At 57.2% G+C, this 14,372-nt stretch overlaps 1 protein-coding gene across 4 annotated transcripts in view; it reads right to left on the bottom strand.

Annotated features, from left to right (window-relative positions):
* Positions 1-14,372, bottom strand: part of GRIK5 (glutamate ionotropic receptor kainate type subunit 5) — a 51,410-nt gene that overhangs the window by 35,901 nt on the left and 1,137 nt on the right. Inside the window, exons 2-11 of one of the 4 annotated variants that reach the window (XM_081217206.1) lie at positions 11,768-11,896; positions 11,296-11,460; positions 8,872-8,969; positions 8,610-8,775; positions 5,759-5,937; positions 3,913-3,966; positions 3,652-3,813; positions 1,900-2,052; positions 1,429-1,533; positions 1,195-1,302 (exon numbers count right to left, since the gene is read on the bottom strand). In XM_081217206.1, the coding sequence (XP_081073332.1) occupies positions 1,195-1,302; positions 1,429-1,533; positions 1,900-2,052; positions 3,652-3,813; positions 3,913-3,966; positions 5,759-5,937; positions 8,610-8,775; positions 8,872-8,969; positions 11,296-11,460; positions 11,768-11,846 (1,269 nt within the window). In that variant the 5' untranslated portion in view covers positions 11,847-11,896. Of the gene's footprint in view, positions 1-1,194; positions 1,303-1,428; positions 1,534-1,899; positions 2,053-3,651; positions 3,814-3,912; positions 3,967-5,758; positions 5,938-8,609; positions 8,776-8,871; positions 8,970-11,269; positions 11,461-11,767; positions 11,897-14,372 lie in introns of all 4 variants that reach the window. The other 3 variants (XM_081217208.1, XM_081217207.1, XM_081217209.1) reach the window with 3 other exon arrangements.

Here is a 14,372-nt window from a genome sequence, read left to right as displayed (position 1 = left end):
TCTGTAAGCCATCTGGCCCTCCCCGGAGGAGGTCCACATTAGGTCAGGAGCTCCCTAGGGACAGAGGAAATAGCTCTGTGACATGCTGCTTTAAGGGGCCTCCGACGTCCTGCGGAACCTGGGTAATCCTCTCAACCTCAGCATCCACAGCTATCAGCCGGCCCAGCTCACGGTTACCGAGGGGCTTCGCCCAGACAACGGATGCCAGCGGGCCAGGGACCCAGCTGCTATGAAGCCCAGCGGCTCAGGCAGCTTCCTGCTCCCCAGGTCCTGTGCGCCTCCCCTCCCTGGGCTCCTGGCAGGAAGCAGCAGGGTGCAGCAGAGAGGGCAGGGGCTCTGAGCATGTCACTCAGCTCCAGCAGGGACAAGCCCTGTGACCTGTTTCCTTACCTTCAAAAGGAGGAAGATAGGACAAACCTCACCGACTAGCTGAAAGGTTTAATGAGTGACACCTGCAAGGGCCTAGCACAGTGCCTGGTGCAGAACAGGTGCTCCATATATCCTCGCTGACACATGAAGGCACCTCGGTCTCTGGTATGGTAAAATGCAGGAGTGACACTCCAGGGGCTAGAGGACCATCTCCATGGCTGGTGCTCAGGAAGGAGAGGACTGGACATTCAGAGCACAGTGGTCAAGACTTGGGCTCTGGAGACTCAGAGACGCAGCATCCATCCTGGCTATGCCTTATAAGAGACATGGCATTCATCCTGGCTGTGCCTTATACTTGCTGTGTGACCTGGGCAAGTCACTTCACCTCTCTGAGCCTCTTCAAGATGGATATTAAATAAGTGTCAATACACTCGGTGGGCAAACGTGACAAAACGACTGCTCTAGCAATGGTGATTTACAGGGGCCTACCCTGGGCCAGGCGCTGAGAGAGGCGCCCCGCCTGTACCGCCTCGTGGGATCCTCATGAGGCCAGTCGTTCCCATCTCTGCCATGCGTCGGCAGGCTGGCAGTACCCAGGGCTGGACCTGGCTCTGATGGCAGAATCTGTGCCCACCGCTGCTCCAGCAGCAATTAGGTTGGTGATGTTGCAGCCACAGTCAGGAGTTGTTGGGTGCCTGGGTCATGTCCCCACTGGTCTGTGTGCCGTGCCAGCCCAGGCATCCCTCCTTCTCACTAGGACTGGCCTGGGGCACCGCTCAGGAAAGGCACCTTCATCTACCACCTGTCCCCACAAGGGCCACTCACCAGGATGGTCGTAACCACCAGCGTCTTATTGGCCAGCGTCTGCGACAGGTTGATGTCCAGGGTGGTGGCGTTCATCGCCAGGGTCCGGTTGGAGTACCACACCCCGATCTGGGGCAGAGAGGGCACTGTCAGCACAGGCCCTGCCTGAGGATGCCGCAGCCCTCTGGGCCCTGCCCCGCCCTGCCCCGGCCCCCAGCTCCATCCAGTCTCTGACATCGTCCTGGGGATGCTCACCTCACGGTGGCCCTGCCGAGACTTCTCCAGGATGCGCAGGGTGTAGTTGGTCCTCTGCCCTTTGCTGTTGAACTCGACCCGCCCAGTCAGCCCGTCATACTCTACCTAGCAGGGCGGGAGGAGGGCAGAGGGAAGGGTGGCAGGGGCCCAGAGGGGAAGAGACAGAGATGGAGGAGACGAGAGAGAGGGAGAGGGACCAGGAAGGACCACAGTTAAACGAGTAAGACAACATGCCAGCAAACGAGAGGAGATGGAACAAAGAAGCGGGGCAAGAGCAGCGCAGACAGGCAGAGGAAGGCCGGGAGAGGAGAGACAGACGGGAGCGTGAGGCCCAGGGAGAACAGGAGGCGGGGGCCGGGGTTGGAGGTGGGGGGACAGGGCGGGGGGGGGCCGCGGGGTGGACACAGTGAGCACCCCCTCCCCGGGAGGCAGGCTGCCACGCCCCCTCGGCCCTCCCCGCTCCCAGCTCACCATGCGCAGGTAGTTCATGAGGCTGGTCCCATGGGGCCAAATGTTGGCCGACGTACAGGCCAGCGGCTTCACACCGATCTCCTGGCTGCGGTTCAGCTCCCGGACGGCACTCACCACCACGTGCACGGCGTCGAACATCAGGGCAGCTGAGAGCTGGGGTGTGGGGTGTGGGGAGGGCAGAGATGGGGAGGGATGGGAAAGATGCAGCTCAGCCAGGGGAGCCCCAAAGCCCCGTGGTGCCACCCCCAAGCCCTGAGACAACTCTCCTCTCTCCAGGAACATAAAACCATGCAGGTCAGAAGCGAGGAGGGTCTTCTAGGGGATCGGAGATGATAGTGGGAAAGACGTGCATGCTGCCCACGCTGCCATGGGGGCAGCTCTTCCTGATTGCGTGCAGCCCGTGTCTGTTTGGGGAAGGGCACGTCTGAGAGGGTTTGCCTAGACGGCCAGCTGTCACCCTCAAGGGGGATGTCGGTGGGCGCAGGAATCCGTGTGTCTTTGTGGCTGATGTAGGGTCATGGAGGGTGGGGGGAGACAGCCACAGCCCCTGTCTGAGTGTGTCTGGGGACACATTTATGTGGGTGGGGCTGGACAAACATGCCTATTTATCTATAAACAGGGTGGGCCTGATGTGCAGGAAGCAGGAGAGTGTAACGGCTATGAGTCCAGGGCTTGGGAGGCTCTGAGCTGAAGGCCCGGCCGTACTACTTCCTGTAGAGAGCCAAGTCCACACGTCTCTCAGAATCTCAGTTTCCTCCCTTGTAAAGGAAGGGTGACAGTTATCTCTGCCTCCGAGTGCTCACGTGGGGCTCAAGAGAGACAATGCATGCAAAGTGCTCAAAATAGCGCCTGGCACACAGGGAGGGCTCGACACAAACTGGCCACCGAGCGGGTGCCGGCCAACATGGGAGTGTGTCTGGGAGAGCGTGTCTTGGCTGGGTGGGGCAAAGGTCTGAATATCCGTGTTGGGTGGGTAGGTGTGGGGTGCGGATGGATGCTCCCCTGTCCGTGTATGTGTGCAATGGCCCTGCACGCACATGTCTGACTGCAAGGCTCAGTGTCTGTGTGAGTTTTTGTGCATGTAGGAGTGTCTCAGTACCTTGGTGTATGGCTAGATGTTTGTGAACAAATACACATAAATATGCATCTTTTGTATGTTTGCATTTATTCAACATATATTATCGGATACCTACTCTGAGTAGGTAGTTTTAGATGCTGGGGATACCATGGTGAACAAAATAGAAACGCCCGCCCTCATGGAACTTACAAGCTAAATATCTGTACATACCTCTAAGCAAAACATAGAGCAAGCCACATGGTGATTAGATAAGCAAAGATAGATGCTATGGAGAAAAATCTGGCAGGGAAGGTGGCTAAAGGTGGGTAGTTTGCAATTTTGTAAACAGGGGGACATTTGAGCAGTAACTTGGAGAGGAGGGAGCGAATTGCTAGTTCCCTGGGGAAGTGCACGCAAAGCAGCAGGAAGAGCAAGTGCAAAGGCCCTGAGGTGCGCATGTGCTGGGGCAGCAGAGGCACCTGGAGGAGACCCATGTGGCTGGAGCGGCTTGGGAGGTGGAGAGGAAGAAAGGGGTCAGACTTAGCTCAGGGCCACGCTGTGAGGCCTCGTGGATGTTCTCAGAAAGCGAGTGGGGCACCGGAGGGTTCTGAGCACAACTGGCCAAGGCCTGAAGGGGCCTCGGAAGTGTCTGTGTGCAGGGTGCCTGTGTGCCAGGGGCGAGGGTGTGAGCTCACCGCGGGGCCGGGGTAGGTGCTGGCTTCACAGTTCTCCCTCCAGGACATGTTGAGGCTGCGCACAAACTCAGGATAGAAGGGGTGAGAGGTGTTGAACATGGAGAAGCCCAGGATGTTGGAGGAGTCCTCCACGATCCCATCCAGGTGCAGGATGGGGAAGTCCTGGGACCGAGAAGAGGGGGTGAGGGAGGGGCTGGGCCCATGTCAGGGCAGACGCTGCAGAGGGAGATGGGGGCTTCAGGGGCTGCAGGGGGTACGCACCATGGTGGTGAGGATGTACTTGTAAAATGCTGAGGTCATTCCCAGCTCCGAGGCCTGGAGAACACAGCGGGCAGGCATGGGGAGAAGCCGAGAGAGCAAGAGAGATTTAGAGACAGGCCTTGCAAGGAGACACCCCATGAGGAACAGTAAGAAACACCCAGAGACAGAGAGAGACAGGGAAAAGGAGACAAGTGGGGGCAGAGGGAGACGTTGGTCACTCATGTCTCGCAGGGTGACTAGTGCCCCAGGTGGGATGAAGATTTTGTTGGAGGAGAGAATGACACCCTCAAGTGCCTGCCTCCCTCTTTAGGTCACTTAGAAGAGACAGGCAAAGGGACACCTCAGAAACAGGGTGGGGGAGGGCAACCGTAACCTTAACCCCCAGGTTGCCCCAAAGCCAAGTTTGGGCTGCTAATGTGTAGGGCTCAGCCTGATCACAGGTCAGAACAACCACCCCCTGTAACCTTCAAAAGCACTTTGCAATGAAAGGCAGCCAATTTAAATCTCAAGATTCAGGAATTCCCTGGCGGTCCAGTGGTTGGGACTCCACGCTTCCACTGCAGGGGGCACGGGTTCAATCTCTGATCAGGGAACTAAGATCCCGCAAGCCGTGCAGCGCGGCCAAAAAAATAAATAAAAATAAATAAATCTCAAGATGCATGTTGTGAGCCCCCTTTCTCACAGTCCTCAAGGAAAACAAAGCTAGAAGACGTCTCCACGCCAGGAGTGCCCACTTCTGTCCTGCCACCAGCATTAGAACATGAAACGGCACCAGACTGCATTGCCTGTGTGGCAGGAGCTGTTATCACATGGGTTACAGCCCATTCCAGGACAGAAACATGCAGGCTCGAGAGGAAAGTGACCACCAGTCACTTGGCTCACACAGGAGGGGCTGGGACCCCGGCCCAGGCCTGCACTGTCTGCCTCCAGAACCCGAAATCTTTTCTCTAAGCCTCAAGAGCCCTGTGGATTCCGTCCACGCTTCTTCCTGTTAGCTACGATCGGCAATGATATATGGTTTTAATTTTTAAAAAACTGGAGAAAAATAAATAATACAGATTAGATTATGAGGAAAAATTGAGAGCAGGGAACAATGAATGATTAATGAATGTGGGTCACCACTGGATGGCCTGCGGAGGGCCCATGGGGAAAGGTCCTGCGCTGGCCCTTCCTGGGTGGTGCCCTTGAGACAGTCCATTCCCTGCCCCCCGCCAGAACCCCTGCTTCTTCATCCAAAAAATGGTATCATACCTGCCCTGCCCTGCAGGTTGGGGTGAGAGCCAAATTACCTTGTTTTGTTTTTGTTTTTGTTTTTTGGCCACACTGCACAACTTGTGGACTCCTAGTTCTCTGACCAGGGATAGAACCAGGGACCTCTGCAGTGGAAGCGCGGAGCCCTAACCACTGGACCGCCAGGGAAGTCCTGAGAGCCAAATTAAAGAAGGCGCGCAAACACCTCGACACAGAGTAGGAGAGGCATTCAGTAAAGATGACAGGGCGCTCCCACTACGCCCGCGTTTATTCTGGGCCAGGGGCTGTCCCAGTGCTCCCCCACCTTTCACTCATTAACCCTCACGGCACCCCACGGAGGTAGCAAGCATAAACAGAGAGGGAAGGCGACTGTCCAGGGTCCAACCAAGGGTGCAGCCGGCAAGCAGCTGAGCTGAGAGACAAAACTTCCTATTTAGTGTTTGCACGTAGGAAGCGGGGCTCCGGACCACCATGTGACAACTGAGGCCCGTGGGCCTTGGTTGACTTGTTCTGTCACCCCATGTTTCTGCTCCTGACCCTGTAGGGAAATCAGAGAGGGGACCCACCAGAGAGGGGAAATCAGGTGGGGACCCACCTTACGGAGAATGAGGTGAGAAATGGATGCGTTGGCGTCGATGATGATGGTGGACACTTTGTCATCTCGGATCTCCTTGAGCAGCGGCGTGGGGTCCCGGCTGTCATCCAGCATCCTCACCGATAGCGTCTCCTTGGAGATGAGGAAGCCGCGCACCAGTTCCTCCAATCGCAGCAGGCCTGAGGGAGGGGTGGGGTCCAGGGTTAGAGCCCCTCCGTGTGCCTGGAGACGGGGCGGCCGCTCCCTCCTCTCTGGCATGGGGTAGCTGGGGAGAGGACCAGGGCTCGCCCAGGATGTGGGGTGGCTGTTCGGAGTGAAGCTGGCTCTCTTGGGGTGCTGGGCCCAGGGGCCTGATGCTTGGGTCCTCTCAAATTGAAGTCCCAACCGAGACCTCCCGCTGCCTCCAGATCGCTGTCTCCCGCCACCTTTCTGCCCCCACCGGGCTGCGTGACAAACGTCGCACACCTCACGTGTGCACAGCCACAATCTGCGCTCCGCGCCAAACCACCACACCTCACCGGGCCAGTGAACAGACTCCAGCCGGCCAGGAGCTCAGGCCAGAACCCTCGACGGCAGCCTGGCCTCTGTCTGTCTCTCACACCCACGGCCAATCCACCTAGGCTCTACTTCTAAAACACACCCCATGGCACCGCGTCCCCGTCATGGCCCTGGCCCGAGCCACTGTCATCTCCCGCCTGTGACATCGGCCACGCCTGCCCCCAGAGAGTCTGTTCCCTACACAGCAGCCAGAGCTGCTGCTGTAAAGCAGATGTGTCCACCTCTGTTCCAAACCCTGCAATGGCTTCTCGTTGGTTCAGAGTGAAGGCCAAAGTCCTCACAGCCTCCAAGGCCCAACTCCATCTGCCGACTCGCTTCATTGTGTCCCTGACCTCATCTCCTCCTCTCCCACTCGCTTGGCTCCGGCCACGCCGGCCTCCTTGTTGTCACACAGACACACAAACACACACACACACACACACAGGCCCCACGGCCTCTGCACTGGCTGTTCCCTCTGCCTGGAACACTCCTCTCCAGATCCCCAGGCTCCAGATCTTTACTCAGATATCACCTCCTCAGTGAGGCCCACGCCAATCATTCTATTTCAAATTGCACCCCCTTACTCCAGCTCTCCCAATTCCCGTCATCCTCCTCTATTTGTCCACAGGACTCACTGCTCCTGACCAGACCACGTCTTCTCTATGTCCACTGCCTGGCTCTGCTCATTAGGTTTGACAAGGGCCTGGCTCATGCACCGCCGCATCCCTAATACCAAGAACAACGTCTGGGGACTTCCCTGGTGGCTCAGTGGTTAAGAATCCACCTGCCAATGCAGGGGACAGGGGTTCAAGCCCTGGTCCGGGAAGATCTCACATGTCTCAGAGCAACTAAGCCCGTGCGCCACAACTACTGAAGCCCGCGCGCCTAGAGCCCGTGCTCCGCAACAAGAGAAGCCACTGCAGTGAGAAGCCTGCGCGCCACAATGAGTGGCCCCCGCTCACCGCAACTAGAGAAAGCCTGTGCACAGCAACAAAGACCCAACACAGCCAAAAATAAATAAGTAAAATAAATAAGTAAAAATTAAAAAAAAAAAAAGTCTGGACCACGGCAGGTGTGCAGTGAATACCTTTTGAAAGAGGAATCCCTCCTGGAGGTGACTGAGCACGGCCCTCTCTCTCTCCAGCAGGACCCACAAGCCCGTCAGCCTCCCAGACGTCTCCACTTGAATGTCTCAAAGACACCTCAAACCCAGCGTGTGCCCCTGAACTGACTGTCCCTTCCTCCTCGGGCAGGACCTGGTCACCATCCATGACCCCACCCTCTCCCTTCCCTCACAACTCTCCTCAAATCCATCCTGGCCCCTCCGTCCCCGTGCCACCACCTGAGCCCTAACCAGGACCATCCCTCCCCGCCTCTAGCCACTCTCCATGCCACTTCTCGTGTCATGGAGTCTCCAAGTCTGCCCTCTGTGTTGCAGCCAAAGAGCCCAAGGAGCTCTTCCTGCAACACACTCGTCCCTGCCCGGTGTGGGTACTTTCCATTGCCCCCATCGTCTTCAGGGAAAAACATAAGGCCCTCAGTGATCATGCCCCGTTCCCGGGTCCTGCTTCATTGCTCCCACGCTGGGAGCATCTCTGAGCCTCCCGGGGCCTCGCCTCTGCCCTGCCCTGCCCTCTGCTTGGTACATGCTCTTCCTCTCCTCTCCCACCTCACCTCCTCCCTACCCTTCAGGCCCAGCTTAGAGGTCCCCATCTCTGGGAGGCAGGCTCTGAACCTCCCAGACTAGGGTTGGATCACCCCCGCTTAAGTCCTGAGAGCTTGCAACACTCCGCATCACAACTGCTCAACCATGGCGTCCCCCAGTGGCCCCGGAGCTCCGGGAAGCCGGGGACCACGCCTAGCGTTGTTCACCGCTAAACCACCGGAACCTAGCAGGGGTCCTGCTCCGAGCACGTGCCCAGTCACATCTGCGGACTAAAGAGTCTCTTTGGGGGCGAGAGTGGGTGGGGAGGGGGTGGTCTGTGGAACCAGAGGTCTGGGTTCCTGAAGGGGAAGGGATGGTGGAGACTAGGAGAGTCTGTGTCTGGATCCCCCGGGCCTTAAAATCAGGGGGCATTCATGACTGTGAGAGACTAGATGTCTTGGGAAGGGGAGTTTGGGGAAATAGAAAACAAGGCATCCAGTTCTCCTCCCTCGTGGGACTTCCCTGGCGGTCCGGTGGTTAGGACTCTGCACTCTCACCGCCAAGGGCCTGGGTTCAATCCCCAGTCGGGGAAGCTAGGATCCCACAGGCCGGGCGGTGCATCCAGAAAAATAAAATAAAATTAAATTAAAAACAGTTCTCCTCCCTCACACTCGGCCTTGGCGCAGATGAGGCTGGCCGAGGGGTAGTTGAAGGACTTGAGGATCCGGGAGACCGCCAGGCTGACGTCCTCGTTACTGGGGTACAGGCTGACAGACGCGAAGCGAAGGTACTGAAGGCGGGGCATCTCCTCGGGACCCACCTTGACGTGGGGGATCTGAACAGAGAAGGACCTTTGCTTCCACCTTGCTCCCCCCTCCCCAGCCCTCGCCTCCAGGGATCACCCCCCCCCAACCCCACGCTCCCGCCTCACCTCCTTCTCCCCACAGATATGGCTCACGGTGGAGGCCGACGCAGGGCTGGACGAGGGCCCCAGGACAGACACGACCCCCTTGGGCAGAATCTGACACACTGTGAGAAGAGACCGCAGATTCAGGCACCCTCTTCCTCCTCTCTGTCCCTGCCCTCAGGGAACTGCTTTGGCCCAGGAGACAACCCGACACTCCACATGGAGCTGCCTGATCCTCCTCCACCACCGGGGGACCCAGAAGCCCAGTCCCTGACCCAGCCCACCACAGGAGACAAAAGGAGGGGGCATGAGACAGAGGGAGACAGGGAGACATGGCAACAGAGGGCCGGCTCAGACCAAGAGAGAGACAAAGGAAGAAATGAAGAGGATACACCAAGGACCTCCTTCTGGCTGCAAATCCAGTGCCTGGTTTCTCAGCCTTTGTCTCTCTTAAGCTTTTTAACCACGCACAACCTAAGGTGCATCCAACACCCCCTCTACCCTGAACCCAGAGCCAAGGTCCCCTCTACACTCTACACCCCAAACACCATTCCTCTGTTGCATTTCCTTGCTCCTTTCTTTCATTTTCTTTCTCCTTAAACACGTGTGCATCTCAAGACTGGGAGGTGGACGGAAGCCTTGGTTTTTACCTGTCCAGTGCCCATCCTCCCCGTGGCAGAACCCTAACTTTTCCTGAGGGAATCACATGGTTCCCAGAATTGATTGATACCTGACCCAGGATCAAAGAACCACATTGTGCTGGCCACAGGGATCGGTTCAGAGATGGGGACAGGCTCAAACTAGGCCACTGAGCGCCTTCCCCAGGTCCTCTGCTAAAATTATCACTGGGTTTGCTAAACTGGTGAGATGCGATGTTTTGAGCAGCTGAGGCCATCTTGCCACCAGCTGCGGAGGGCATTCCTGAAAATGAAGCCAATTTAGAGGAAAGTAGGACCCAGAGATGAAGACACAAGAGGTTCCCGGAACATCATTTGAGTGCCTGTATTAAGCCTTGCCTGAAACAATCCTGGGATATCATTTGGGTACCTGGATTCAACCAAGCCTGAAATTAATCTTTAGGCCTTTTAGTGACATGAGCTGGTAAGTCCTCTTTTTTCCTTAAGGCAGCCCGAGTTGGGTTTCTGCCATCCAACTAAGAGCAGCGTAACTAAACGTCTCATCCTCCTCCAAACTTATTCATTCTGTGTCTTCCATGCTGGTGAGGGTCCCACCAGTTACACACTCCAAATACCTGGAAATGCTCCTTGCCGTCTATCTTCCTCCTAATGGCCAATTAGTCACCAAATTCTGTCTCTTTTTTGTCCCCAGATTTTCTCCTATCTGTCCGCTTCTCTCCGAGCCCTCCTCCCTGTCCTACTTTAGGGTTGTCAACTCAGGCACGCACCAGTCTCCTCGCCAGCTACTCAAATCTAGCTTCCAGATTCCTCTTCCAGCAGCTCCCTGTTCCAAACCCATCAATGACTCCCCACTGCCTGTAGGTGAAGGTAGTGTCTTTCAACCTGACCTGGAGACCTCCTCGAGCTGGCCTGTCAATCTGCCCAGCCTCACCACCCACTGACGAGTCACACTCCAGTCCAGAAGTCTCTCACGATCCCCCCAAACACGTCCTGAGTCCAGGTGTTCAGGGTAGGTGCAACCCCACATCAAGTTCCTGGGCTCCAAATACTCAGCCCTCCCCTCCGCCCCAGCTCCAGACTACAGGCACATGCCTGGAATACCATCTCCCTCCATACCCTCCAGCCCGGTCTCTCATTGTGTTCTGTGCTATACCAGTCAAAAAAGTCCAGGAAACATTGGACCCCATTCTCCCTCTCAGTGATCTGAAACACACATGAACCTAACAAAGACTCTGATAAAGGCCTGCAGGAAAGAAATCTGTCTAAAATACCTTTGAAGGCAGCATCTCCCGAAGGTCTATGTCCCCAGCACGTCTGTTCAAGGGACGTTTGCTCAGTCTGTGAGTATTCAACAGACTCATGCACCCCTACTATAGGGCTGGTTGTGTTCCACGGGGCATACCTTGAGCAACACCTCTCCCTCTATATCCTGCCCATCTTTCAGAGCTCAGCTTCAGTTTCGTCTTCTCCAGAACACCTTCGCTGTCCCTGCCCCCTGAGGCACTCTGGCCTCGCTGCCTGGGCCCCTCATTACTTAGCTCTGGGGGCTAAGTGCCCCCAACCAGCTGTGAAGCTTCTCTTTCAAACGAGGCCCTCAGCTCCTCCAGGGCAGCACGGGGGCTGATGCTCTCCCCACCGCCCCAGGCCCAGCAGCACCATCTCTGGGAAGGAGAGGGCAGTGCAGACAGGAAGGAAAGGGCAGATGGAACTGGAAGAGAACACGGCAAGCTGAGGCGGCCAGGGCCGAGGAGCAGATGGAGGGCCACCAGCCTGCCCGGCCTCACCCCACGGCCCCTGTGGCCCTGCTCACTGGTGTCCGTGGTCTCGTACTGGCTGTCCCGCTGCAGCTCAAAGATGTCTACTTCCACGCGGGCCTTGGCTGGGACCTCGATGATCCCGTTGATCTGCTCCCGGGCCAGGGCCAGGGCCAGACGTTCACCGCGGCCACACACCGTCTGGTCGTCCAGGATGGCAGCTGAGGGGACACAGGAGTTGGGGGACCATACTCCTGGGTCCTGAGGGAGGAAGGGCTGGGCTCCTGGATTCCTTGGCTCTGAGGGAGGCTGGAGATGGGATCAGGGCTCCAGACTCCCGGATCTGAGGTTGGAGAGAGCCAGGATCCAGACACCTAGGTCCGGGGGAGGAAGGAGCCGGGGGCTGCCGGGCCGAGGCCCAGATCCCTGGGTCCTGAGGGGCTGGCAGGCCCAGAAAAGAGCCCCAGGGAGGGCTCTGGGAGGGTCTGTGAGGAGGCAGGGGCCAGCGGGGGCGCTGTAGGGCCTCACCCATGCGCAGTGATGAGAGCACCTGGCAGCTGGGGCTGGCGAAGGCAACAATCAGCAGCAGTAGCAGCTCAGCCGGCATCTTCCTCCCCTCCTCATGGGGACGCAGCTGCCGCGGCCCCCACTCGCCACCTGCAGGGAGACCCCCAGCCCACGGGGAGATTGCTGATATGGGGGCCTCTGAGTCCCTTTGGGGACTGCTGGATGGGGTGGGGACCACAGAGCCTGGGACACTGTTGCTGAGCTCTGAAGGGCCCTGCCCTCATTAGAGCTGACGAGACTGAAGGCATCACTATAGAGGGAGCTGAGAATCAGAGGAGCACTAGCAGGGAGAAGCCCACAGCACGCAGGCACTGAGTGGGAGAAACACTGCTAGAGCCACCAAAATGGGAGGCAGGCATGAAAAGGATCTCAGGTAAGAGTGAATTCTAGGAACCATCCCCACCCCAGGAGGAGACCAGGAAGTGCCACCCCCCCACCCAGTTCCGCCCCCTGTCTCTGGGCAGGCAGCTGTTACTAGGCAACAGAAACCGGCTGGAGAGGATGCAGTGGTTGCTAGGCAACCCCATCCCAGGCCCCACTTGCCACCTTCCTGACGTCCCTGGTTCCCACAATCCCACAGGGAGAGAGGCCTGGACATCCAGGGTCTGGAGGGGAGAGTATCCAGGAGTTAGGAGACTTGGGAAGAGAAAGACACATGGAGACACACAGATGGAGTCAGATGGTCAGACTCGAGGCACCTAAGGGACTAAAAAAGAAAAAAGGAAAAAAGAAGGGTAAAGAGAGGGAAGGGGGGAAGCAGAGAGACAGAAAGAGGAAGAGAGGCCGGAGGTGGGAGGGATACCAAGAGACTCAGGAAAGGAGAAAGGGAAAGTAGGCCAAAATATAAGGGAACAGAAAGATGATATGAAGACAAGAGAACGGGGATAGCAATGGAGAGAAACAGGAGAGTTACAGGAAGATGAGGACAGGACTAGGAAAGAGAAAGAGGGAAGAGACAGGAAGACAGTGAGACACAGAGATGGAGAGAGAAAGGGCAGGGCAGGGAGAGGAGGAGAGCAGGCAGGCAGAAGAGAGGGAAATCAAGACACAGGAGGGACACAGAATAGAACAGGAAGACAGAATGGAGAGAGGACACAAACCCACTCGAGATGCCACCGGAGACCTGGATGGGAAGACTGAGTAGAGCAAGGGGTGCACTGTCTGCAGAAGCGGGTGCCAAACTGTGCCCCCGCACCCTGCACCAGGGGGCAGACAATGAGTCTCTGCTCCCCACAACGGCTCCAGGTGCCCTGGGCTTCTGCAGGGTGACCACTGGGCAGGGATGAATTTGGCCAGATGCATCGTGGCCCCTGGCCAAGGGCCATGCCCCCAAGGGAAGGGACACTTGGGTTTCCATGGGAGGGGGTTACTGAGAGGTCTAGAGTGCTGTGAGGTGAGCCTGGGGTGCTCCCCGCACCCCACTCATGCCCACAGAAGGAGGGCTCAAGCTGGTGAGATGGTAGAATGAAAATTGCTAATGGAGACAGAGGCACAATGCAAACTTCAGATCGTCCCTTGAAGCCAGAAAACCTAGGCCAGGGCCACAAGAGACCCCCCCCCCCCTCAGTCCCTGCTCTGCCACCGACTCCCAGGTGACCTCGAGCAGATCCCTCTCTCTCGGGACCTCTGGGAAAGACAGGCTGGGGATGGGAGGGCCTGCTGGACAGCCTGGGGCCTGTGGACTGTAATCGGCATCTAAGGTGAAGGCCTGTCAAGGGTGGAGGAGCAAGAGAAGCAGGGAGAAGCTGGAAGGAGAATTCACAGGGGGAGGGATGTGGAGGGCGGGGCTAGGAGAGAGGCGGGAGTGAGGGGGTCATCCTGAGACACCAGGGGCTTCTGGGGGCAAATCAGGGAGCAGAGACTAGAGGATAGATAGAAAGACCGAGAATGAGACAGGGGCCAGAAGGGCAGGGACCCACAGGTGGCAGACACGGGTGGAAGCCGAAAGAGACAGTCCAGGGACAGGGCTGGGGGCAGCAGATGGACACAGAGGCACAGGAAGGCACAGACAGAAAAACGGACAGACCAAAAGTAAGTAACTGGGGCTAAATGAGAGAGAAGGACACACACACATCACCTACAAGTGAGATACCAAAGGGGACAGAGAAAAGACAGAGAGCGTGGGAGAGGAAGGGCAGGGAATCAGGCCCGAGTCTCACAGGCCCAGGTACTTAGGCAAAGCCAGATAAAGATGGAAACACAGCAGCTGAGTGGGCGGAAAGGGCCCTGCCAGGGCAGGAAGACAGACAAGTGGGCAAGTGAGAGATATCGCAAAGGGGAGAGGGCAAATGAGGTGAGGCAAAACAACTAACAGGTACAGGAACCGTGGGGAGAAGAGAAATTGCAAAACTCTGAAAAGAAGGGGGGCTAGTCGGAAAGAGACAGAGAGAAAAGGTATGTGAGCCACACAGTTTCTCTAGAGAAGAGGAAGGGTCAAGTGGGACAGACACAAGATAGAGAGACAGACTCCCAAACAAGGAGAGGCGAGAAGTGAGAGTCAGGGAGGGAAACTGAGGGAGGAAGAGTGAGTGACCTGGAGGAGACAGGACAAGCACCCACATAAGGG

The sequence above is a fragment of the Mesoplodon bidens genome, assembly GCF_964165515.1.
Source record: "Mesoplodon bidens genome assembly, chromosome: 18".
Classification (NCBI taxonomy): Eukaryota; Metazoa; Chordata; class Mammalia; order Artiodactyla; family Ziphiidae; genus Mesoplodon; species Mesoplodon bidens.
Note: the sequence above shows the minus strand (reverse complement) of the source record. Positions and strands in the feature narration are given on the sequence as shown.